At 54.0% G+C, this 23892-nt stretch overlaps 9 protein-coding genes across 9 annotated transcripts; 5 read left to right on the top strand and 4 right to left on the bottom strand.

The window, feature by feature from the left end:
* Positions 1-112: 112 nt before the first annotated feature.
* On the top strand, positions 113-744 carry NCS57_00301400 (Dynactin subunit 6; the record flags this gene model as incomplete). Its single annotated transcript, XM_053053030.1, has 2 exons — positions 113-508; positions 556-744. 2 exons carry the CDS (start codon positions 113-115, stop codon positions 742-744), a joined length of 585 nt encoding a protein of 194 aa, XP_052918276.1.
* Positions 745-875: 131 nt separating this feature from the next.
* Positions 876-1556, bottom strand: NCS57_00301500 (uncharacterized protein; the record flags this gene model as incomplete). The annotated part of the gene is made up of 2 exons (XM_053053031.1): positions 876-1260; positions 1321-1556. The coding sequence occupies 2 exons, from the start codon at positions 1554-1556 to the stop codon at positions 876-878; spliced, it is 621 nt and encodes a 206-aa protein (XP_052918277.1).
* A 792-nt stretch (positions 1557-2348) lies between these two features.
* NCS57_00301600 (uncharacterized protein) lies at positions 2349-5091 on the top strand (the record flags this gene model as incomplete). The annotated part of the gene is made up of 4 exons (XM_053053032.1): positions 2349-2433; positions 2490-2565; positions 2619-3799; positions 3857-5091. 4 exons carry the CDS (start codon positions 2349-2351, stop codon positions 5089-5091), a joined length of 2577 nt encoding a protein of 858 aa, XP_052918278.1.
* A 173-nt stretch (positions 5092-5264) lies between these two features.
* On the bottom strand, positions 5265-6272 carry NCS57_00301700 (uncharacterized protein; the record flags this gene model as incomplete). The annotated part of the gene is made up of 1 exon (XM_053053033.1): positions 5265-6272. The coding sequence occupies one exon, from the start codon at positions 6270-6272 to the stop codon at positions 5265-5267; it is 1008 nt and encodes a 335-aa protein (XP_052918279.1).
* Positions 6273-7262: 990 nt separating this feature from the next.
* On the bottom strand, positions 7263-9739 carry NCS57_00301800 (uncharacterized protein; the record flags this gene model as incomplete). The annotated part of the gene is made up of 2 exons (XM_053053034.1): positions 7263-7954; positions 8017-9739. 2 exons carry the CDS (start codon positions 9737-9739, stop codon positions 7263-7265), a joined length of 2415 nt encoding a protein of 804 aa, XP_052918280.1.
* A 1234-nt stretch (positions 9740-10973) lies between these two features.
* NCS57_00301900 (Hydroxyacid-oxoacid transhydrogenase) lies at positions 10974-12656 on the bottom strand (the record flags this gene model as incomplete). The annotated part of the gene is made up of 4 exons (XM_053053035.1): positions 10974-11401; positions 11451-12088; positions 12138-12529; positions 12627-12656. 4 exons carry the CDS (start codon positions 12654-12656, stop codon positions 10974-10976), a joined length of 1488 nt encoding a protein of 495 aa, XP_052918281.1.
* Positions 12657-13547: 891 nt separating this feature from the next.
* Positions 13548-14780, top strand: NCS57_00302000 (uncharacterized protein; the record flags this gene model as incomplete). The annotated part of the gene is made up of 1 exon (XM_053053036.1): positions 13548-14780. One exon carries the CDS (start codon positions 13548-13550, stop codon positions 14778-14780), a length of 1233 nt encoding a protein of 410 aa, XP_052918282.1.
* A 607-nt stretch (positions 14781-15387) lies between these two features.
* NCS57_00302100 (Sec3-PIP2-bind domain-containing protein) lies at positions 15388-20030 on the top strand (the record flags this gene model as incomplete). Its single annotated transcript, XM_053053037.1, has 4 exons — positions 15388-15511; positions 15678-17890; positions 17936-19065; positions 19115-20030. 4 exons carry the CDS (start codon positions 15388-15390, stop codon positions 20028-20030), a joined length of 4383 nt encoding a protein of 1460 aa, XP_052918283.1.
* Positions 20031-20703: 673 nt separating this feature from the next.
* Positions 20704-23487, top strand: NCS57_00302200 (uncharacterized protein; the record flags this gene model as incomplete). Its single annotated transcript, XM_053053038.1, has 1 exon — positions 20704-23487. The coding sequence occupies one exon, from the start codon at positions 20704-20706 to the stop codon at positions 23485-23487; it is 2784 nt and encodes a 927-aa protein (XP_052918284.1).
* Positions 23488-23892: the final 405 nt, after the last annotated feature.

The raw sequence follows: 23892 nt of genomic DNA on the forward strand, positions 1-23892 counted from the left end.
ATCACCGCCAATAAACGCCAACCTCGAGTTGGCTTTATATGCCATCTTGGCAAACAATGACGGCGTCAAGGCCGTGTGAACTCATACCTTGAAAGCTGGAGTCGCCATCGCCATGTCTAGTAAAAGGCACTCGATTCTCCCTGCCATCGACCGCAGCGGTCCCAGGCCACCCGTCAACTTCTCGTCCTCCCTCACCATCTCCAACAATGCGATGCTGCAAGGCACACACTCGATCACGATGCAGTCAGAGACCGTGGTTCATCCGCGATCGAAGTTCGAGTCCAACCTAGGATCCATCTTGATCGGACGACGATGTCTTATCCACGAACGGACGCATATCGGAGCTCGCCCTGCCGACATCGAGAGTGCGAAGCCCGGTGGTATAGCTCTAGGAGACTACGTGACGATTGAGGCCGGTTCAATCATTGAGGCTGGAGGCACTGAGATTGGCGAAGGTTCAACGATCCAAGCTGGAGCCAACATTGGTTGTGGTTCCAAGATTGGCAAGGTAGATGCCATCCACAGAGCTTCAAGAGTATCGACTGACTGTTCAAGAACTGCACCATCACTCAATTGTCCAAGTTGGCACCAGGAACCATTCTGCCAGACAACACAGTGGTCTTCTCCAACGGCACAAGACGCATCGATAAGCGTGATATTTCCGATCACAAGAAGATTGCTTTGATCAAGCAACTTGCTATTTTGCGAAAAATGATACCCAGCGACCCCGACAAATTCAAATAAAGATACCCCTCAATAGACTCCTGTAACCATTGAAAACGGATGCCTCCCGGTTATATTACGCCTGACTTGCAAAGGTGCTGTTACAACTAAACATGAGATTATCCTGTCACCAGCTCTTGTCTATCTAACCCTCACGGTATTATCATTGCCAAGACAACGGCGCAAACAGCAACTACCGAGACACTACCGACTTGACGCACTGCCGAGTTGTCTTCGTCCTCCTCTACTACCTCCTCCGTTGGGGCTGAAATCTCTGGCAGCGTGACCGACGCAACAACTCCGTACACGGTGGTGGTATACGCCTCGTGGCTGTTGGTTGTATAACTTCGATCAATCGATATCGTGCTTGACGCTGGCATGGATGGGACCTCGGCCGTTTTGTTGTACTGCTTCTGCTGGGAGATGATGCTTGAAGGGATTGGCGCAATATCAAAGCCCTCTTCTTTGCAGACCGATTGGTCTCTTTCCAGTTGACTGAACATGAACTCGCCAAACATTCTTCTGCAATTATAACAGCTGCGATGCAGAGTTAGCGGGATTGGTCTATATCAGTTAGGTTCAGGTCGCTTCACTTACGCTTCCTTCAAAGGAACCCATCCTGTCTCGCAAGTACATTTTGTGTATGCAGCACCGGTTTTGTCTCTGCACTCTCTGTCGATCTTGTTGAACGCCTCGCAGATGGAGCCGTCTCCTGTGCAGTACTCGCGACCCTCTGGGGAAATCAATGCCACAGACACTTGGGCGAGAAAGAGGCCGAGGAGCACTCTCTGGATAGCACTCATTCGCATCATCTTGGACAGTTGCGACGGCATGAAAGAGAGGGTTCAGCAACACTCCCAGTTTCAATCAGTTATGTGAACTGGCGGCCCAACCTGAACATCCAACGGCCTCACCGAGCATCTAAAGATCACCCGAGCTTATGGCAAGATCAGCTGGCATCGCGCGGGCTAACATTGAGACTTTATTACTCCGCGGGGATGTTGTCCCTGGATTATCCACCAGCGTCGTAGCGTTAAGCTTGTGGCGTTGACTCTAAACGACCATCTTTATTTTCCGACTTCAGCTCATTCGCGACTCGTTGGTGTTGATAGGTTGGCCGCGGTGCCTGGGGACTAGACTGGGTCTTGGCATGGTGTAATTTCAGCCCGTCTTACAACGGCTCCTGCATACACTCGCGCCCTCAACCATGCTGTGCTTGCTTCTAGCGGCGTTCTCTCTCAGGGGCAAGCAGAACTGCATCGTTGGTGGCTGTCGAAAACCCGCCATGATTGGAGACGGCTAAAGTTCTTCAAGGCTGGCGGCCTGACCATCGGACCCTCTACCGAGGGATACGACCGAGCGAGACTGTCATGGTTTAACTAAATTGGACGCGGCAGATGAGCTCTGGAGCCAAGTCTGCCCCGTAAGGCGTGTTGCACATGTTCCTGGATTGAGCCCGGGTGGGTTGTCTTGTTTGTCTTGTAGCCCGAGGAGGAAAGGCGGCCGGTTAGAGGAGACATATGGGCAGCCACTTTCTCCCTGTCCGTCGTGAAGCTTGAGACTTCTTCTGTACAGACTCAAGATAACAGAATTAACCAGGTGCCGTGGGAAGGCTCATAGACAAGATGCCTGAGTTGACGGTTGGTTATGTTGCTGGTATCATTGCCTTTGGCATTGTGATAGGTGAGCTCTACTACCTCGACTCGCAAAGTGCTTCTTGTGCGGCACGCGACAGGGCAAAAACGAGATTCTAACTTGGACGATAGCCCAACTATGGTGTCCGACTGCCATGACCTTTATTCTCGCTGGTCAGCTACGTGATCGCGAGACAGCGGCCACATGGTGAGTTATAACTTCAGCCTTGGCACTTGGCAAGATTCAACTAATCGTCATAGGACAAACGCTGGTCGATTCCTTCAGAGCTCTCTATGGCCTCCTCTACTTCAGGCAGACTCTGCCAAGCGCCATGGTGTCCGCGGAACCATCTCCATGATGACCTTGGCTGTCCCATTACTTGCCTTGCTCGTCTCCCTTGCTGGTGTTATTACTCCTCTGGGATTATACGAGCAAGATGAACTCGACAGCCAGTCCACCGTGGCATCATTCCAATATGCCAAGGACTCGAGTGCGTTCCTCATGGGAACCTCGCCGCGCGACAGCAACAACTCCTTCACACGAACGTGCTCATTAACCCCATCGTGCTATGCGCCTTGTCCTTACACCTCGGATGTCACCATCTTTTCATCCGACGGGCTGTCCTTCAACTGCACGACGCTTTACGAAATCAACGCAACCGTGCCCAGTATCCTCCATGATATCTACATGAGCGGCACCAAGAAGCGCAGGACAACCATCTCGAACTACTTCGATATTGAGTGGCGGCAGTTGACCAAGCAGTACAACCGAATCTACAACAACGGCACACCCATCGCAGTTGGCATCTTCCGCGCTCTCGAGTCATTTGCACTCAGGGAAGAAATTAAACCTGTGGAGGGCCTGATTGTCGACAACAAGAACGGCGGTATCGGCTTGAGGAACCATACCCTGCCTGTTGGACATACCCGAGGCGCGACTTGGTCTGAAGACTTGCTCTTTTTGGAGCCAGAGATTGAGTGTGTAAACCTCAACGTCACCGTCGACTTTGAGATTAGCACCAGCTCCAAGCAAACCTCTGGCCTCGCCGTCACAAACCTGTACATGACTGACCGCGGCGGCTTCGTCCACCTCAACACAACCAACCCGGAGCATGACCAGCGCAACGGCGTGAACAAGCCCGACCTCAAGACGCGGGCGTACCAGGCGGCCTGGTACACCAACGGCGTCACCATGCTCTTCATGAACATGTCGGACCCGACCGACAAGGTCAAGGGGACAAAGGCGTTTGACCGCATCGACTCCAAGGTCGGCAAGAAGTGGAAGCTACCCATCGCAGAGATCGATCACACGATGTATCAGTCGCTGCAGTTTATGACAGAGTTTGGAAGGGTCGCTGGTATGACCAAGTCACTTGACGGAAAGGGGGAGGAGATTTACAAGAATCCGCATAATATCACTTCTGATTATTGGAATGCTGCGAGTAAGTTGTACTCTACCCATCCCCTATATTCATCGCTGACTTTTTTCCTTCTTAAAGAGTTGATTTGCCAAGGAACTTCATTGAATGCCCCAGCCTTGCTAAACAACACCTACGTCGCTTGCAACTTGCTCCGTGGAGTTCCCAAGCGAGTAGGCGGCGGCTCACCAAACCTATTCGAAGACGGCAGCGAATGGAGTTCACCCCTATACACCTGCGCCTCGGCAGTCAAGGCCACCGTCAAGAGAGCCACCTTCTTCCACAACGGCACCAGCGACAGCATCGACAACCTGGTCGTCAAGGAGGTCAAGGAGAAGCAGTACAAGAGCAAGGACGACATGCCTCTCTGGGGCGTCGAGGACTGGTCCCTCACCCTCGCTCAGTTCGAGCCCATCTGGGGTATCGTCGACCCAGCTTTCAAGGGCTTTCAAAATGTCAGCACCACCCAGGCTCCAGAGCTGTACCTCCTTGGGTCCGCGATGGATGAGATCTTCGGTCCTGCAGCCCTCAACCCGTCTTCGTCCACCATGAACCTCCCCGGTTCTATCGTGCCCATCTCAGCGCTTCACACTATCTTCAAGAGCGGCAGCGACACAGACCCCATCATCGACTTTACCGCCCGGCAGAGCATGAGTCTCTGGCTCAAGTGGAAGGAACTGTCTGCCTCTGCAGAAACGGCCCCCAAGATCTACAAGCTCCTCTGGAACGACCTCGCTGCCTCGGCTCTCGTGGGTACCAAAGGCGCCCTGGGCGCTCTCAACGAGGAGCCCGACCAAGCCGCCAGGCTACGAGTGATTCCAACAGTCCACAGGGTCAAGTACAGGTGGATGTTTGGCATCCCGGCTTTCGTCGTCATCGTCTTCATGGGCCTCATCTTCCTAGCCGTAGCGGGCAGCGCCGTTACGGGCAAGTCCAGTTTCGGCCTCGTGAGGCACAGACTCAAGCAGGTTGCCGTTGGCCGTGTCTTGACTACTATCTTCCACCCCGACTCGAGCAGCTTCATCATGTCTCCCAGTGACTGGAGCAGGGCGAACGGCGAGAAGCAGATCGACATGGCTGGTGGACGTCCTGCTCCTGCTGCTCCAGGAGGTCCTCCTCCGACCGTTGTCAATACTGTGCCGGCTCAATTCAACGTGCCTCCTCAGTTCAGCGCGCCTCAGCAATATCAGCCGATACAGCCCTACTCGCCACAGCCATATCCTCCTCAACAGCCGCCTCCACCGCAATGGAGAGGGAGTCCTGCTACCCCTGACGAAGTTCACGAATTGACGTACTTTCCCGAGCGTAAAGCTTAGCTAACGTTGGAAAGGATTCGGGTTTAATGTGTTTTATTGTTTCATGTTTCATAGGTCGATGAACGATAGTATCTATCTGTAGGGTATCATCAAGAAAAAGAAGTCCATCCAAACTGATGTACTTGGCCATCCCTCCTCTCCCATGACCATGTAGGGTTCCAGTCTGCCATTGCCTATCCACTCTTTCTCTGGAATATAGACGCGATGGCTCTTTGGGCGATGGCTCGATCTTGCTCCAGTAGAGCCAGCGCTGTGATAATAGCCATGATGGCCCATTTGTCCCCGAGAGCCCCCGTCACTCCAGTGCCCAGGAACCGGAAATGCCCAATCTCTGTCGAATTCCGCTTGGCCTCGGTCCAGACTGCAACGATCTCCTTCCCATAGCTGTCCCTGATATTCCCAGGTAAAAAGTCCATATCTGCGCCGCCAGGAGGTCCTCGGGCGAGCCTCATGAGCTTCCAACCACGACGTTGACCCCCTAGGCCCGTTACCGCATCACACTTTGAAGGCCGCCACTCAAACTCTTCTTTCACTTCATTCCCACTGGCCCCAGATTCAATGGTGAAGTGTTGTCCACCGCGGAAGAATTTCTCTTTCACCTCCTGATCCGGGTATAGAGTCAGTGCACCTGACCAAGCTGCCAACCCGACCGAGACAGTGCAACTCCATCCTGATATCTTTATGTATGCCAGCGGGGGGTCCTCATCGGTAGGCCCCGAGTATATGACCATTGGCGACGAGAGTAGTCCGAGAAAACGTCTGTCTGCCTTGCAGAGGTAGAGTGGTTGGCTTTCACGTTCGCCCAGAGTGTAGGTGCCTACTGGCATGTCGCTGCCCTTGTACCGGTAGAGATTTAATGTGTGTGGGAGCTTGCGAGGAACAGGCTCTGGCTCTGGGGTGGGAGCCATGCGAGGAGGAAGTGGGGGAGGTTGCGCCTGTGATGCCAGGGTTTCTGCCTCTGGGATGGGCGGCTGCGTTGCCAGGGACTCTACCTGCGGTAGTAGAGAATGTGTCAGTGGCGACGGAGAGTCATCCCTGTCGGGAAGGGGAAGCTGTATAGGTGGCGCCAGAGGCTCGTTTGCTGGTAGAGTGGTTCGCTCATCTTGAGTTTCGGCTTTTATCACTAGCTCTGGCGTTGGTGAAGGGGTATTTGGTTGAGCTGCATCTGCCGGAATACTCATGATCACAGAACCAGTTAAGAAATAGGAGGGGGGAGATAGCAACAGTAGGTTGGGCGTAGGGAGGGTGTAAGTGGACGGGTAGAGGGATGAGTGGGAGGGATGGAGATGGAAGAGATGGATCACGGCTTCAGAAGGGACGAGATCGAGTTAAATCGAAATGAGGGATTGTTCCTTCTCAATCTAATTATCTAGCTACATACTATAGACGAATTATATTCTAGTGTAGTTCCTTCCATCTATATGAGGGTTGTGGAAGTAGCTGGGTCCTTTACTCACCCTATACCTGCACAACCAATTATACCATCACCATTATCCACTGCCTAGCCTTATGCACACGCACATATCCATGCATAATAAACGGTAGTCACACCGTCAAAAACGTGGATCGGCATGTGGGAGATACGCGTAATCGTCAACAAAAAGCCAAGCCTAGCCAAGCCGTTGGTGATTGACACCGTGGCAGGGGTCTAGTTTGCAAAAGCTGGGGCTACCCGGAATGAAGGGTGGGAACATTGATCCATCAACCGATTCATCGACGCCGGTGCCGTCCCGGCAATCCCGACGGGCATCATCCTGTCCCCGGTGAGCCGATGGATACATCATTGTATGTAGGGCTTGCCTCATTGCTGCATGACGTATTGAATGTCACTGCCAAGGTGAGAGTGAGTAGAAAAGAGAGCTTCAAATTGTTAACTCATGAGGCCATAGTCGACACCTCAAACTTGCTGTCTAGATACTCGCTCGTCTTTAAATCCGACCTTGTCGTTCGTTCATTCATGATGTGGATGAAAAACATGAAAACAATCTCAATGCCAAGACCTATCCAATCTCATAAACACCAAATGCAAAGCGTCTGTGACGCAACTGATTTTTGTCCCCTGCCCCCATGTAACCGCTGTTTTCGTTGTGTAATAGCTGCCTCTCTTAAAATACATCCGTTGTATGCAATACAAAAACCTCGCAATGCTGGTAACGCCGTGAAAATGAGAATCAGAAACTGAACAAACCGCTTCGTCGCTTGCCCAGAGGGTAGATGATTAGAGCACTCATAAAGAGTCCGACAGCAATTCCAATGGCAATCTGAATCATCGAAGCCGCCACATTGAACACCAAGTTGTCGAGATTGCCTCCCTTCTCAACCTGGACAGAAGCTGTTCCATTGATTGTCCCGTTGTTGTTGGTGAGCTCATTGGCCACGCTGAGGCCGCTGAGTAAACCTCCGGTCGATGCCAGGCCTCCCGGCACCTGACAGAAGACAGCGGGGATGAGAATGGCTGCCGCAACGCCGTGCCGGAGTCGTGAGTACAGGTTCGCAAGCACACCGACGGCCAGGGCGCCAAGTGTGCTGGAGATTTGTGGGCTGGACTTGAATCGTTGTCCACTCCAGAAGTTGACCATGTATCCGGCAAAGGCGATGATAACCATGATGGGGACCTGGCGCCACTTGGCCTGGTAGATCATGCTAATGCAGACCACAAAGGGGGGGACGAAGATGAAGCCGTAGTAGGGGTCCATGGGGTTCTCGCAAGTCGCTTGGTTGGATGGCGTATCATCGAAGAGTCCATATAGAGCTGAGCCAACTGTGATACCGAATCCAAGTAGAAGACAATAAATGATGGCGTAAACGATACGAATTGAACCCGGGACAATGGCCCTGGACTGAAGTTCAAGAGAAGAGCACACTACATTGTTGGTATCAGCATTGGCTCACCACAAGATGGTGCGGAAAAGAGATTCAACTTACAAACCATGTAACCAGGAAGAAGCATGACGATACCGCCCTGAGCGAGAGCACCAAAGCAAAAAAGGTTCGAGTTGTTGATGCTGCCGAACAATCTGGCCAAGAAGCTGACGACGACTGTTGCGGTAACCTCAAAGACGTTGCTGTACAGGGCAGAGTTGGGAGCCACAATGAGCTGCAGGACTCCAACAAGACAGCCGAAAGCAAAGATGAGTGGGAGATCGATCAGACGGGCTCCGAAAGAGAAGGGCGCGGCTGTAACGCTGGTGAGTCCAAAGATGATGACTCGCAGCCAAGCGTGGAACTTGTCCTTGCGCTTCATCAAGACATCCAGCTTGTCGGTAGCTTCCTCAACGCCGATACAGTCATGCATGACCTCCTTGTAAATCAGATGAACGTCCTTCAGCTTTCCCAGATCAATGCCCTGAGCCGAACGGACGATTCTGACTTCTGTCGTGTGCGTCGACCTGTCGTCAAATGAGATGATCATGCATCCCGGCAGGTAGAGGAACTGCCCGTCGATCTCGAGAACTCTGGCAGTCATACTCAGATACTCTTCCAGTCGATGAGTTGGAGCTCCGTATAACATCAAGGCGCGGCAGAGCTTGATGATGTAGTCTTGTCGCGACAGTGTCTCTGCGATATGAACCGTAATCCGAGCTTCCTGTTGTTGCCAGAAACCACTGAGCCGGTTGGCGCTGTGAGCTCGCTTGTGCATCGGAGGTCGTCCATGCTTCTTCCCGCCATTCTTGCTGTCACCAGCCTGCTCTCCTTCGTTGGGGTTGGCAAGCCGTGCTGATGCCTCGACAAGGTTGGCAAGCGTGTCTTGCGAGCGGTTCTGGTTATACCACTTCTTGCGGGTTGGCGTTGAGGCCCCGGAGGGAGTGCCCTGGACAGTAGGGCTGTTCGTTCCACCGATCGATGAAGTTGTGGAGGCGTTTCGGTTGTGTCCTCCCTTGAACGGCGGCTCAGGAGGCTTGTAGAGCTTCAATAGCTGAGACAGGACGCTGCCGCGGTACTGCTCGGGCTCAGGCACATCATATACCACTCCATCATAATTGCCATCATTCAGCTCGGTCAAAGTCTCTCGGCGTTGGCGAGGAGCTTCCTTGGCAGTTGGCGAGTTCTGGGCAGTGTTGGTTTCGAAGCGGTTAGTGTGGGATCGGACCAGCTTGAATGCCTCTTCTTTGAGTGTCGGGTGTTCATGCTCCCCGGACGGGATCTTCTGGAAGCCGTCTCGGTTGTGCGCCGAGTGGCTTAGGTCTTGAAGGGGGATGTTAGAGCCTGCAGTAGACTCGCGGTCGTCGTAAGCGGTGCCCACGCTAGATTCGAGTGAGTCTCTGGAAATGGCCGATGAATCTCGGTGAAGGTTAGCCGCGATTAACCTGGCACGTTCCTGTGCAGCGGCCATTGCCTCCTTCGACTCGGGATCCAATCCATCGTCAATGTCCTTGCCAGTCACAGAGTTTGAAGAGTTGCCTCGTAGTAGCGAAGGCCTCGGCTTTGCAATGGGAGTTGTTCGGGTTTCGGGCGGTGGGCTAGACGGAATCACCGGAGGACTGGTAACCGCGGCATTGCTGTTGAATCTTACTCGGCCCTTCTCTTTCCTGATGGCAGCAGCCGTCTTGGGGCTTGGGGGAGTCTCGCTGCCGCTGGCAGGCTTGGATGAATCGGGACCGAGTTCAAGGTCCGGTTCATCTCTGTAGTCTTTGGAAGAACCCTCCATCGGATCTGGTAGCAACTAGTAACGAGCGTGTAAAGATAAAAAAAGATGGAACTTGGATGCAACTTGAGCAAGGATGCCCACAACAGATTTGACGGCCTTACAGAAGCTCAGTCGTGGGGAAGCTCCGGATCCCATGAAAGGGACCGGCCTTGTTAATATAAGGCAGGAAAGGATCCATCGTCTGGTCCTGTCTGGTGCAATGCTCTAACGGACTCCGTACATATCCGGCAAGGGCAGCGATCGACTCGTGCACTTGGGGTCTCGTACAATGCCAACAGTGGAGTGACGTCAATGTGGATATTGCTCCCGCTTGGTGAAGTGGCACAGGGAGAAATTCAGATGAGGTCTTGGTCTTCGTGCGAAACCTCCGCTTGGAAATTTCGTTAGGTAAAGATCAGGATCACGACCGACGTTGCGGCCATCGGGACGTCTTCCGAGAGGCGATCCCCGCTATCGGCCCACTCGTGGAAAAAAAAGAATAAAATAAAAAAACCTGCTGAGCTCATGACTCTTGGAACATTCTATTTTGATACTTGGCTGATCAAGAAAAAAAAAGGAGGCAAACATTGGTTCACTCTAGAACTTCAAGGCTGACGAATTCCTTCACGTCTCTCTTCGCCTAGTTTCTTGCCTCCACGGACTGCCCTTCCCTCGTTCGTCCTGGTGAAGCCCCAAGAAATTGTAGGGGCTTGCCGAGGTCGGAAAGGTGTCTCAGTAGCCATGCACGATTTGTAGTTGGATTTCCTATTGGGGCAATAGCCAGTGACACCGCGTACCTGCAGGGACTCTTGGTTTCCGTCCAATGGCGTCTGGTTCCCAAGCTGTCATCCAATCCTCTTTGCGGGGAACGGAGCAAATTCCGTGCGACGGTTCGCGAAATGGGCAAACGGTTTGGGACTTTGCGGCGAGGTGCATGCTGTGAAAACGCTAGGGTTGCACCAAACGGCATAGTACGGGCACAAGGTTGCACAAAGTAAGGGGGACATGTGTTAGATCTGGTGGCACAACTTTACCCCGGTATCCCATTGGGTATGCGTCAACCCAGAGCCGCATTGTCGTCAGACTTTAGCTTTCTTCGATCGGATGCTACTGCTACTATAAACGGTAACACTGCAGCTTCAGATCCGGCAAGGGGTGGGAGTGGGAGCAGATGCTAAATTTGCATCCATGTCTTATTATTTGGATATACACCCACATCACGGCATCTTCAGGCATTCTGCTCTACCCTTAATTCCTAATGCGTCATGGCATCCTCAAACAATCTCCGGAGCTGATCCTTCTCAGCCTCGAGTTGGCTGGACAAACCAGGGGCTAAGCTCAGCACACGTGCCTGAGGGATCGTCCCCTCTACAAGAGCCTCGATGTGCTCCGTGCCGAACCCGAGCTCCTTGAGGCCCTTGGGCTGGTCTCCTAGTTCTGCCAGGAACTTGGTGATGGCCTCGGCGAGAACCTCGCCTGCACTCTCGCGCTTGACGTTGGTGATGTCGACTCCGAATGCCTCGGCCGCGGCAAGATGTCGGTCTGGGTTAGAGGCGGCTGTGAAACGGAAGACGGCCGGGGCGGAGACGGCGACCGACACACCGTGAGGGATGATTGGCGATGCTACTTGGTATCCAGCGTGCTTGTAGCCTGGGTTCTGACCCGAGATAGGGTACGACATGCCTGGAACTCATTAGTCGCGGGAGTTGACTCAAGTCACACGCAAACTTACCGTGGCAGAGATGAACACCAGCGTTTCCGAAACCAACACCAGCCAGAGTGGCGGCTAGAAGCATCTCACTCTGAGCCTCGAGATCATCAGGATCCCTTACAGATCGTGGAAGGTACTTGACAGTAGCACGGAGAGCGTGGAACGAAAACACATCAGAGATGGGGTTGGCTCCCTGATACGCTGGACGCAGGATGGGATTGGTAGGCCTCGGTGTTCGCTCATTGAAAGGAATGGCCGTCCAGGACTCGAGCGAGTGGCAGAGCACGTCGAGACCTGAGGCGGCCTTGACTGCTGCAGGCATAGTCCTCGTGTTGAGGGGATCACAAATTCCGAGCGTAGGCTTGAGGTTCCGGTGGGCGACACCCGTCTTTGCTCGCTTGGACACGAGGTCGAAGATGGCGGTTCCCGTTGTCTCGCTGCCCGTGCCGGCTGTGGTCGGGACGGCGATGAGGGGCTTTAGGGGCTTGTCGACGGGACGGCCCTTGCCGAGTGGCGCGTTGACAAAGTCGAGGAAGTCGGCGTCTGGGTACGCCGTATACAAGTTCATGAGCTTGGCTGTGTCGATGACTGAGCCGCCTCCGACAGCCAGGAAGGCATCGGGCTCATAAGGACGAGCCCAAGCGATGGCGTCCTTGATACTACAATATTGTCAGAAAGAGCCGATACCGGGGTCTTTGAGAAACCTACGAGCTATCCTTTGGCTCAATTCGGACGTTGGAGTAAACCTCAAAAGGAACACCCTCTCGAGTGAGAGCCTCACGAACCTGTCGCATAGCATCTAGCTTGTCGACGTTCTCATCCGTCACGACACAAACTCGCTTCGCGCCCAGGTTCTTCAAGTCCATACCAACCTCCTGCGTCACGCCGGGACCGAAACGAATTGACGAGGCAGCCATCTCAAAAGCGTACTCCTTCTGGCCCGGGTGCGTGGTCGGCGTGGCATACTTGCGCTGATGAGCATGTCTGGAGGGGGTGAGAACCGGCGGCGACTGGTGATAGCCGGGATTCGAGTGGCAGGGACATGAGGGCGGGTGAGTAAACTGAACGGTGCGGAGCAGGTTCGTAGCTCGCTTGGCGGCCTAGATTGACTGTTGTGAGCGTTGCTTGAACGAATTGGCTCAGGGTGAGTGAGAGGCGATACTCAATGCCTCAAACCTTTGCGGGGTTGTTACGTACGTTGGGGATAGCTCTCACGGCGGGCACCATGGTGGATATGATGTCACCAAGCGATGTCACAGAAGCAGTGCGGCGAGAGGAGTAGAGGGATGAAGTGTTAGTGAGTAACAGAAACAGCAAGATGCCCCAGAGTTGAGAGGTTGAAAGAAGGCTTCAATGTGCCAATTGAAGTTGAGGCGGCGGCTAACATGCACGACACATTGTGTAAGCAGAACCTCGGATGGCGGACGACCAAGACCGCGATTGCGGGGTGAGAGCCGCGCCGATCTGGGGCCCGATGTTGCTTAAGTTGTGAGGGGAAAGCGGGTAGAACGGCGTGAACGGATAGCGGATCTCTCTGAATCCTGCGTGCTGTATCACGAGGGCGTTCGCCCCGGCTATGGTGAATCTAGGGGCTGTTTTGGTGACGGCACTTTCATTCTGATTGGTTCCTTGTATCCGAGTACAGTATCGCAGGCCCAATGTCTCTCCTCTCAAATGACGTTGTTATTCAAAGGTGAGAGGAGAGGAGTTGAGGGGAAGTCTGGGGAGATAATTTCCTAATCTGGCAACTCAAGTCAACAAAACCGAAAGGGAAGCTTTGCCGACGGTCTCGGCCGAGACAATGTCTGGTGCATGTCAAAGCGATTGACTTTCATCTTGACAATTCGTATTTTCGTTTGTTAGACCCGAGGCTAATTTTAGTTTCTTCACCAGCTCGATGATTCACGAGGTCTCGTCTTCTTGTGTTATTCACTTCTCAACTCGCCTGAAGCGAAGATAGACAAGGTTGTTAGACAAACCGACGACTCTCAACCAATACGAACATCTCGCAATTGCATGCCTGACTCAGCAGCGACACAATCCAGGCTCATCACCTGATATCAGCAGATATAAGGCGTCGTGGACGTCAAAGTGAGGGCTTAAGAGTCCTCAAACACCATGGGCAGAGACCTTAGCTCTTCCAAATCAGCAGTGCAAACCGCAATGTCTACCTCAACTTCATCTGGCAGAGCTCGTCTTCGTGATATCTTGCCCCAACTTCAACTGGGCAAGTGGCCAACGGGCGAGCTCAACTCCATCACTGACGTCCCCGGTGTGCTCGTTCATACTCAGTCCATCAGACCCGACGCCGACGTCAACACGGGTGTCACGACTATTCTTCCTCGTCCCGACTGGTTCAAGTACTCGTCACATGCCGGGATCTTCAGGTTCAATGGCTGTGGTGAACTGACAGGTTCCCACTGGATCGAGGAAACAGGGTTGCTCACATCGCCCATCGTCCTCACCACCACGTCCGCCATCGGCGATGGCCACCGCGGCATCTTGGAATATGCATTCCGCTACCACGCCGATGACGAAGGCGAGATGGGCCTGTTTATATTTCCAGTCGTCGCAGAGACGTTTGACGGTTTTCTGAGCGACCAGAGCCGTTTCGCAGTGACACCGGAGCACATTGTGACCGGGATTCTGAATGCGAGCTCTGAGCGTGTTCCAGAGGGAAACACAGGCGGCGGCACCGGGATGATCTGTCACCGGTTTAAGGGCGGCACAGGGTCAAGCAGTCGAGTCGTGCAGGGATTTGACGCAGCCGGGGATCCCAAGGCGTATACTGTAGGCGTGCTTGTCCAGGCCAACTATGGCTCGCAGGAGAATCTGCACATTGGGGGAGTTCCAATCGGTCAAATCATCAAGTCAAAAAAGGCACCTGGCGCGGTGTCGCCCGACGACACCACGGTCAAGGAGCCTCGAAAAGACGGCAGCATCATCGTTGTCATCGCAACGGACGTCCCCTTGCTTCCCATCCAGCTTCAGCGTGTGGCTAGACGGGCCACTGTCGGGCTCGGCAAGGTGGGTGGCTATGGCAACAACACATCGGGCGACATATTCCTGGCCTTCTCAACCGCATCCAAAATACCGTTCCAGGAGGTGTCCATGGCACCCGGAACATCACTCGTCAAGGACCCATACCGACCCAGGCCCAGGGCGATAGAAATGCTCGATGACGACTCAATCAACGGGGTTTTTGAGGCTGCAGCAGACGCCACAGAGGAAGCCATCTACAATGCACTGTGCATGGCAGAGTCGACGACGGGGTTCAAAGGGAGGACTGTGGAAGCTTTGGACCTTGATATGGTCAAGGACATTGTAGGAAGGCGTCTTGACGTGTTGTAAACAGTCACCAAGCTGAATCAGAGCTCTCCGCAGGCTTGCAAACTTTGGACATTGAAAGAAACTCGAAAATTTCATCTGCATGAGACATAAATCCCAATAATAGGTTCCTGTCGGATGACTGCAGGTTCAAAGAATCACGCAGCGCAATAAAGATGGAAGACAAACATAACTAAAGACACACGTGTTAGCGGAGCCTGACCTCATTCTGTGGCTTGCCATAGGCCGACAGCCACAGCAGCCTTCCAAGATCCGGAGCTGCAGTGGAGCAACAAAGGCAGGTACAGCCCAAAGCTCCAGCGCCCAGCGCCCAGGCCAAGGCAGGTGCCCACCCGAAACCTCCACATCGAAATAGGGAACCTCCAGCCACATTACCTACATTGACCTCGCCTCGACGACCAAGTTGCCCTCGAAACGAATCCACGTCACCGAGCGCCGAGAAGCGTCACCTCATCACGTCGACAACTGCGCCGTCGCACTGCGCGCTCACCTGTTCGAATAGCCCGCTTCTTGTCGCGGGAACCGCTCGTTTCCTCCCCTGCCCGACCGAACATGCTTCCGCGCTCACCATTCGTCGCCCCTGCGTGATCCCGTTCCTCGCCGTTTGCTCATGGACCGCGCAAATGGGGGCGGCCCCGGCGCGGCTGCGGCTGCTAGTAGGGCAGAGCGCTTTGAGGATGAGAAGCGCCGCATCATAGAAAGCTGCTTCAACAAGAAGGATGTGGACGGCTCCCGTAAGTCTTGTGGTTGTTGTCCTCGCCAAGCTTAGCTCTCGACTCCATAATCTCCGCGTCTGGTCCGCGAGTCCATCAACTTTTGGCCGTGGGGCTGTCGCCAGGAGACAGAGATCAAGAAAACACATGATGGCGAGTGTATCATTCGACTGACGAGCTTCGCTAGTTCATGAGACGTACATCACCCACATTCGAATCACCGAATTCTCCTCCTACCCAACGACCCCTCCTCCGCCCCAGGCCCGGACACCTGATGTCCAGAAGCCTCGAATCATTATCGTAGCCGTTCGCAAGTCCGGCCGAGTCCGCATGCACAAGTCCAAAGAGAATGCCAACGGTTCTTTTTCTATCGGCAAGACATGGAATCTCGACGACTTGTCACGCATCGAGTCCTACACCGGGCCCGAAGCCAACGCCAACCATCGCGACTGGGCCGGCGACACTGGGTTCCAGGTCACTCTCGGCAAGCCTTACTTCTGGCAGGCCCAGACAGATAAGGAAAAGAAGTTCTTTATTGCCAGTCTCATCAAGATCTACGGAAAATACACTGGCGGTAGGACTCCAGAGCTTTTCGGATTCGAGCAGAGAGAATATGAGCAAGTAATGGGAGCTACGAGACGACCGCCTGGCCCCGCAAGACCTTCTCTGCCGCAACAGCCGTCGCAGCCGCCATCACAGCCTGAACAACTGCCGAGCCAACCTATAAACAGTTCACCAGCTCAGCGACCTGCACATCCTGTGCAACCAACGCACCCTTCGCTTCCGGGACATCCAGCCGCGGCCGCCCAAGAGATCCCGCGTTTCAGGACGCCGCCAGTTCGCCCACCTCCAAACATCACCAACTCGCCTGTTGGAAGTTTTGATTCGAGCGCTTCGAGAGGGGGCCCGCCGCCTCCTCGATGGATGGCTCATGGAAACAAGAGTCAGGACTCAGTTGCCAATTCTTTAGCCGCCAGGAGCGATGATGCTTCTAGCTTACCACCACGCTCTCGCAATGGTATGACAGGGCCGGGGGCTTATGGGAGGTTTGGGGAACCTCCGGATGCACGAACACCAACAACCCTTACACCTCCGCAGCCACCAACCTCTCAATCCTCACCTTCGCCAAAAGCGCAGCCAGCTATGCAACCCCATCAACCTGTTCCCTCACCTCTCCAACTTGATAGGCCGCCTCCGGAGAGAAGAAGACCCCCTATGGATCCCACTCGACCGCTTGACCGAGACCTGGTACCTCCGCCTTTGATTAGCCCTGGGAAAAAGGAGCCAATGGCACCTCCACCACGTAGCAGCGAACGGACTTTGCCAAGAAAGGATACTTCGAGTATGAAGTCGGCGAATAGCTCCCTTACCGGAAGTCTTCAGGATCGAGAGATTCCGACGTCCGCAGGACGGATGGCGGAATTGCCAAGGCATGAACAGACATCAGCACCTCCAGTACCCCCAGCTCTCAGACCAGGTTCTTCGAATTCGGCAGCGAGTGCCGCCCCTTCGCCGGCGCCAGCCTTCCAAACTGCCCCTAATTCGCCCCCTGAGCCGCCCGTTTCGGCCCCAGATGATCTTCCTATCTCACCACCTCGTAAAGAACCCAGCCCATCAGCAGGCGACTCAGACGAGTCGAGACCTGGTCTGGGCCCTATGATCAGGGTGAAGAAGTCAAGAAATGAGATCGCAGGTGCTCTATGGAAGGCTGCCGCTACTGCATCTGCGGCAACTGCCTTTAAGCCTCGACCTGGTGGTGCGGGAGAGCGTCTGCGTCAAGCTCAAGCCAAGGGTGACGAAGGACCCGACGGTATCACGGGCGTTGTTCCTGCGCCGCCTCGCCCGCCTTCCAGGGAGAAGGAAACGACCCCCGAGCAACCCTACGAGCAGGCGAAACCTACAGAAGAACCCAAGGTGCTAGAAAAACCCAAGGCTACAGAGCGTCCCAAGTCTGCAGATCGTAGCTCTCTGGTTCCTGAAGTTAAAATCAGTCTTCCTAGCAGCAGGCCATCGAGTTCGCATGGGCCGCCCCAAGAAGCCAAGAAGTCAAAGGAACCTGAGAAGAAGGAGCCTCGCCGGTCTATTGCTGCAGGCAATGACGTGAAGTACCTCCAAACACTAGGTGTCAACCCATCAATCTTAGATGAGAGGAGTGAAGAATTTTCCCAGTGGCTCGATTACTTCGGATGGATTCCTGGAGAGCAGATGCGAACACGCAACGTCGAAGAGATGAAGGCTGATCTTGAGCGTGAACTCAACAAGGCGCAGGCCGGAGGTTGGCTTGCTCGCTTCCGCGAGGAAGATGAGCGCGTCGATGCGATCAAGTTGGGACTTGATGTTGCTATGGCCGAGTGTGAGGAGCTAGACAACTTGCTCACACTCTATTCCGTTGAACTTTCGGTAAGTTGTTGACTAAACTTGCAAGGCAATTCTAACAAGTTATAGACCTTGTCGGAGGATATTGCATATATTGAGGCCCAGGGCCAGGGTCTCCAAGTGCAGACGGCAAACCAGAAGCTACTCAAGAAGGAGCTCGAGTCTCTGCTTGAGACATGCGCCATCACATCGAACGAACTCGAAGTACTCCGAATGGCACCTCTGGACAATCTCCGTGGCTTGGAAGACGTCGAAAAGTCTCTGGTCGTCCTTTACAAGGCTATGATCAAGATCGATCCCACTCGCAGCGGTGGCGACAAGGTGGATGTGACGGGAGAATCGGACCAAGCCCATGGCCTCAACCCTGACTTCAAGCAAATGCGCATCGTCCAAGAGAAGAAGCAGATCTACGACCAGGAGAGTGCATCGTTTATGCGCAGATTCGTCGACTTCATGTCCCGGCAGTTTGACGAGGCCTTTACAGAAACCAAGCTTGCCATGGAAGGAGCCTTGTCTCGCAAGGTGGACTCTACGCATCATGACCTTGGCCGAGACGTCTTGTGGAAGTACAGCCCCCTGATGCTATATGCCCGTGACATGGACACGGAGCAATGGAACCGTCTCATCCAACTTTACCAGGATAAGAGTCAGCCTGTGTATCGGGTCGAGTTCCAGGCTGTGGTTGCGGTTTGGCGTAAGAATGCCAGGAAGTTGACCGGCGATGAGGCCGAATTGCTATTCACAACTCCTGTTGAGAAGCATCAGGAGGGAAGTGTGGCCACCACTGCCAGGAAGTTGACAGTGAAGCGTAGTCAAACACTTGCTCGTGCCCTTCGATCACAGCGAGAGGATGGCGGCAGCAAGCAAAAGGCAGAGAAGAGAGGAGGTGCCGAGGGCAGGGACCTGCCATACGAAGTTTTTGCAGGCGTTCTCGATGACCTGCTTCCTCTTATGCAGATGGAGCAGAACTTTATCATCGACTTCTTCCACGCCACAACCCTCGAACAGGTCGACTTCCCAGACTCTGTTGCTGCTAGGGCACCTCGAGACCGACGAGGTGGCGATCTGAGACGGCCTCGTCTTATGGAGCCTGACCGAGAGTTGGCTAAGCGTATCTTGCGCTCGATGGAGGTTGTGTTTGCATTCCTCGAGTCAGAGCTGCTTCGGCTCATGGAATGGGTGGTTGGACAGGATCCTCTGTAAGTTGAATGTGTTCATTTTTCTTGTCGATATGCTAATGATTACCAGACAAGGAATTGGAGTCCTGGCTACTCTAGAGAAGAAGATGGCCGAGATTAGCCAGTCTAACCAAGAGTACCTTAACACTCTGCTGCAGAAGCTCCACGGGCATCTAGAAGTGCGGTTTAAGAAATTTGTCGATGAGCAGATTCGAGCTATCGAGGAGACCAAGGTCAAGATCAGCAAGCGAAAGGGCGTCATCTCATTCATCCGCGTCTTCCCTGCCTTCTCAGCTGCCGTCGAGAACATGCTTGCCGGGGTGGATGCCAACCTTGCATCTCGAGGCACCATTGACCGCGAGTATGACCGACTACTCAAGACAATGTTTGACTCGCTCATGGTCATTGCCCGAGAGAACCCTGGAGTTAGTGTGACGAGCGGCTCTGCAGATCCCGAGGACAAGGAGGCTCTCAACTTCCACATCCTCCTGATTGAGAACATGAACCACTTCACAGAAGAGACGGACACTCGGGGATTGGATGTGCTTGAGGAGTGGAAGGACCAGGCGAACGCAACGTACGACGAGCACATGAACCTCTATCTGAACGCGGTGATGCGACGACCGCTGGGCAAGGTACTGGAACACCTCGAGAACATGGAGGCGCAGCTTCAGTCAGGAAAGTCGGCGTCAACAATCGCGGCGCAGCCATCCAACAGCAAGATGGTGTTCAACAAGGTGCTTGGCAATTACGACTCCAAGGAGGTGCGCAAGGGCATCGAAGCGCTGCGCAAGCGTGTGGAGAAGCACTTTGGCGACGCAGACGACCCGGCGCTGAGCCGAGGCCTGGTGGCCAAGGTGCTATCAGAGTGTGAAAGGTTCTATGAAAACGTGGAGAGGCGAATTGGTGATGTGACGACCAATGTGTATGGTGGCGACGTCCTTTTCGAGTGGCCCCGTGCCGATGTCAAGGCTGCTTTCCGATGAAGCTATTGATATAGGAGTCAAGTCTCGGGTATCGAGGAGGGTGGATGGAAGGAGGATATGATGGGATGAATCTGTACCAGTAACTGCTATACTACCAGTCAGCATGTTTGACCAGCCATGGAAATGCATGAGGCGTGATGGTTCGTGGTATATAGGAAGATGCGTATGGCGTGGCGCCTGGAGGTTGGCCTTTTTAGTATATCTCGATATATCTATTTGCCATGAACTATCAACCTGTTGACGAGACATCTTTTTCATCTGCGTAGAAGTCGAGATGAGTGCTGTCCCTCGAGATAGAACTAGAAGCGACGTCATAGTCCAATTGTTGGTGACAATGACACGCTAAGAATAGCTTTCAATTAAAATCGGACGCGTTCGCGGGCAGGAAGGTGGGAATGCGCAGACCCTGGCGCTTTCCTGCTCTTTAAGACGCGTCGCGTCGCCGCGTTTCACGCCAAGGCCACGCCACTTTACGCCCTTTCCCTTTCCTTTGGCGCCGAAGCTCCACCCATCATCCATCGACCCTGGACGAACAATTCATTGATTGTTTGCCAGCGTTTAAGCCTTTTCAACCACAAGCAAACGACATGTCGAGTTTAGACTATTCCGAGTCTTGAACTTGAACGATCTAAACCTTTTCACAAGCTCCGAGCCAGCCCGGATCGCCTCGACAATGCCGCCTAAGACCCGCTCAGGCGGCGTCCCCGCCCCGAGTCGAGTCTACCACTCGACACCAGCACAGCAGCAGGCGCATTTTCCTGCCCGTCGAAAGGTCGTGCGGACGTACGGGAAGCAGAATCGCAAGAAGCAGGCCGAGACGAGCTCCAAAATGTTGAGGCAGCAGACCCTGACCCAGATCGACTTTGTGTCGTCAAGCTTTGATGAGGAGGATCCGATCGTGCTGAGCGATAGTGAGGATGATGAAAAGGACGATGATGGGGATGAAGAAAGGCAAGCGCCGGATTCGGATCAGGAAGAGCAGAGGAATGATGAGGATGAAGAGCCCGTGTCGACTGGGAGAAAGCGACGAGGAACCTCCAAGAAGGCTTCTGCCAAGAAGCAGAGAACGAAACGACGCCGGACGATGGGCGACGACGACGATGACGAGGATTCGGGCGAGGAGAAACCCAGGGCTGCCAAGACGAAGACGAAGAGATCGAACCGACGAAAGACGATGGGGGATGTACCCAGCTCAAGCTACCACACGCAAACATTGACTCAGTTCATCGGTCGCAATGGTCAGGCCCAGTATATCAAGGACTCCGAAGACGAGGAAGAGGACGATGGGTTCCAGCAGTGGCTTGGCGATCCCACTAGCCCAAGCCCACGGCGGGTTCAGCGCCTCAAGTCTGTTACCCCTGTAAAGAGAAAACGCCCTGATTCTGCCTCCAAGGCCCGGCATCAGCCAGAGGAACCGATCGCCACCCGTGAGGACTCCATAGTCCCGCAGACACCACGGAAGCGCACCAAGTCAGCGGAGATTCCTTCATCAAGCCAGCTCTCTGCACCGCCAAGCATATCGTCCATGGCTAGCCTCATGATGGATCGCTACGGCGCCCCTGACCAGGTGGATGTCACTCCAGTCAAAGGAAAGGGGTCTTCGCCGGCTGCCACATCACCGCTTAAGGAGTTTACTGGAAAGCCGCGTGTTGCAACTACCCCTCGACGTCACGAGCGCATCATCCAGGACTCTTATGCCACCGAGAGCTGGGGCTCGCTTGCTCGTACTCCTCTCCGGGAACTGCCCGTTGACTCGCCAAACAAGACTCCAAAGTCGGTAATTGAGCCGCTCGAGTCCTCCTCGGTCTTGAGCGAGATGGAGACACCCACAAAGCCAAGGCGCAGAGGCGAGAGCACCGAGCTGGGTGGAAGCCAGAGAAGGGACAGGGACGGCAGCCCCACGCCTAGAAGGAAAATGAAGTTGGTGTCTCCAGGTCAAGGGAAGAAAAGGGTCCTTCTCGAGATTCCCGACTCGGAAGATGAGGATGACGACGACTTTGGAGAGAACGACGAGAACTTTGACGGTGGCGACGAAAACGACGAAAACAACGAAAACACTTTCGTTGCTGGACCTGAAACTCAGTTTGTCATGAACGAGATTGCCTCATCTGAGGAAGCATTGTCCAGGACACCTACTCAAGCAGATCCCTCTGGTAGTGGCATCCGTCGAAGGGTCCTTGGCGAAGTCTCAACTGGGGAGTCTTCAAGTTCACGGCTTGAAGCCTCGACATCATCACCACCACTTCCGCCTCTCAGCTCACGACCAACCACACTTCCTGCCCTCTCACCAACGCCCAAACCTTCGCGTCGCCCAGCGAAGCGTCTTCGGAAACCTATTCATCGCCCTGCCCCTCCGACTCAAACTCAACCCCTTGAATCTCAGCGTGTACCCCTCGCGACTCTACAGTCTCTCCCACCCGCTTCTGCTCGCACCGATGTCCTCCTCCCGCTCTCTCAAGATATGCTGGACGATGTCATCGAGGGATTCCGGGTTGCCCTTGTGCTCCCTTTCAAGATCCCTGCCCAAGTCGTCCGCTTCTGGCTGTATGATGGAGAGCTGCTCCGTTTCCTCGCCTGCGCAGAGCCTGGCCGTGTGACCGAGGGCCCAGCATGGCGTTATCACCTAACTCAGGTGTATGAGCTCAACAACCCCGTTGAAGGCGACGACATGCGCGAAGAGGGTTGGGTCGAGGGTGATATCGGTCGTTACATCTATATCCCGCCTGCTGTTGTCGGTCAGTTGCTCTGGAACCTCCGACACGCCATCTTCGATGAGAACGACAACGGAGACGGCGCCACTCAGTCCCAGGCCCCGACGCAAGATGATGACGAGAGTGGAAGAGTCGACCTCTTTGCCAACTCGTCACAGGCTCACGCGAGGGATAAGAACCCTGCGCCTACACCGAGCATGAGCGTCTCTCAGCAGGTTGAAGCTCAACTCAAGAGCGACATTGCCCACTCTACCCAGTTTCCTACCTCGGACGACATCCTCGTTCCCTCTACACCCGAGGAGGAAAACAGCAATAAGCAGGATGCGACTCCTCCAACTACCCACGTCCCGTCGTCTCCTGCAACTATCAAACCTCCTCCTCCACGAACCCCTTTTGCGGCATCCTCCTACCGTGCCTCCCGGCCTCCTCTCAGCAGTACGGTTAAACCTTCGACTGTCCGCCCCTCCCAGGCGACGACTGTCTCACAGGCCTCGACCCCAGAGAAGAACTCGTCGGCGTCACTTCACCGTCCAGACCTACACTCGTCTAGCAGCATTGGCTTCCCTGAAGGCCTACTGGACGACGATGGCCCTTCCTCACCACCTCTGCGTCTACCACCTGGCTACGCTGCGGGCTCGTCGCAGCTTCTGACAAAGAGTCAGATGCTGCCTGATAGCCTTGTCCGCGACGATGCGAGAGTTCCTCCCGAGATTTGGGACTCTGACGAAGATGATGAGCGACTATAGTACTTGATAGAGAGAGATGGGAGGTTTACTGTCTGTCTCGTTGCAAGATTTGTGATTTTTGTATTGATGAGCATGGCGTATCATTGACGTCTAAACATGTATGAACGGCAAGCCTTGGCGTTGGGAGTATGTATCTATCCGATAGGAATTGAGGACTGGTTCCCTCAACATGGATCAACAGGGTTGGATCGGAAATGGAATGGAAAGGAATGGTTTACAGTACCAAGATAATTACCATAAATGAATCAAATCGTGTCAAAAAAAAGCCCAAACTCACTCAATTTCAGATAAAGTCTATAACTACTGCGCTTGATTGAGGCGTTACTTGTTCACAACCCATCTTCCCTTTTCCCCTAGGAGCCTCTCTCCCATCCTCCAATCCATCCCAGAGATGGGAGGAAGACG

Source organism: Fusarium keratoplasticum, chromosome 2, assembly GCF_025433545.1.
Source record: "Fusarium keratoplasticum isolate Fu6.1 chromosome 2, whole genome shotgun sequence".
Taxonomy (NCBI): Eukaryota; Fungi; Ascomycota; class Sordariomycetes; order Hypocreales; family Nectriaceae; genus Fusarium; species Fusarium keratoplasticum.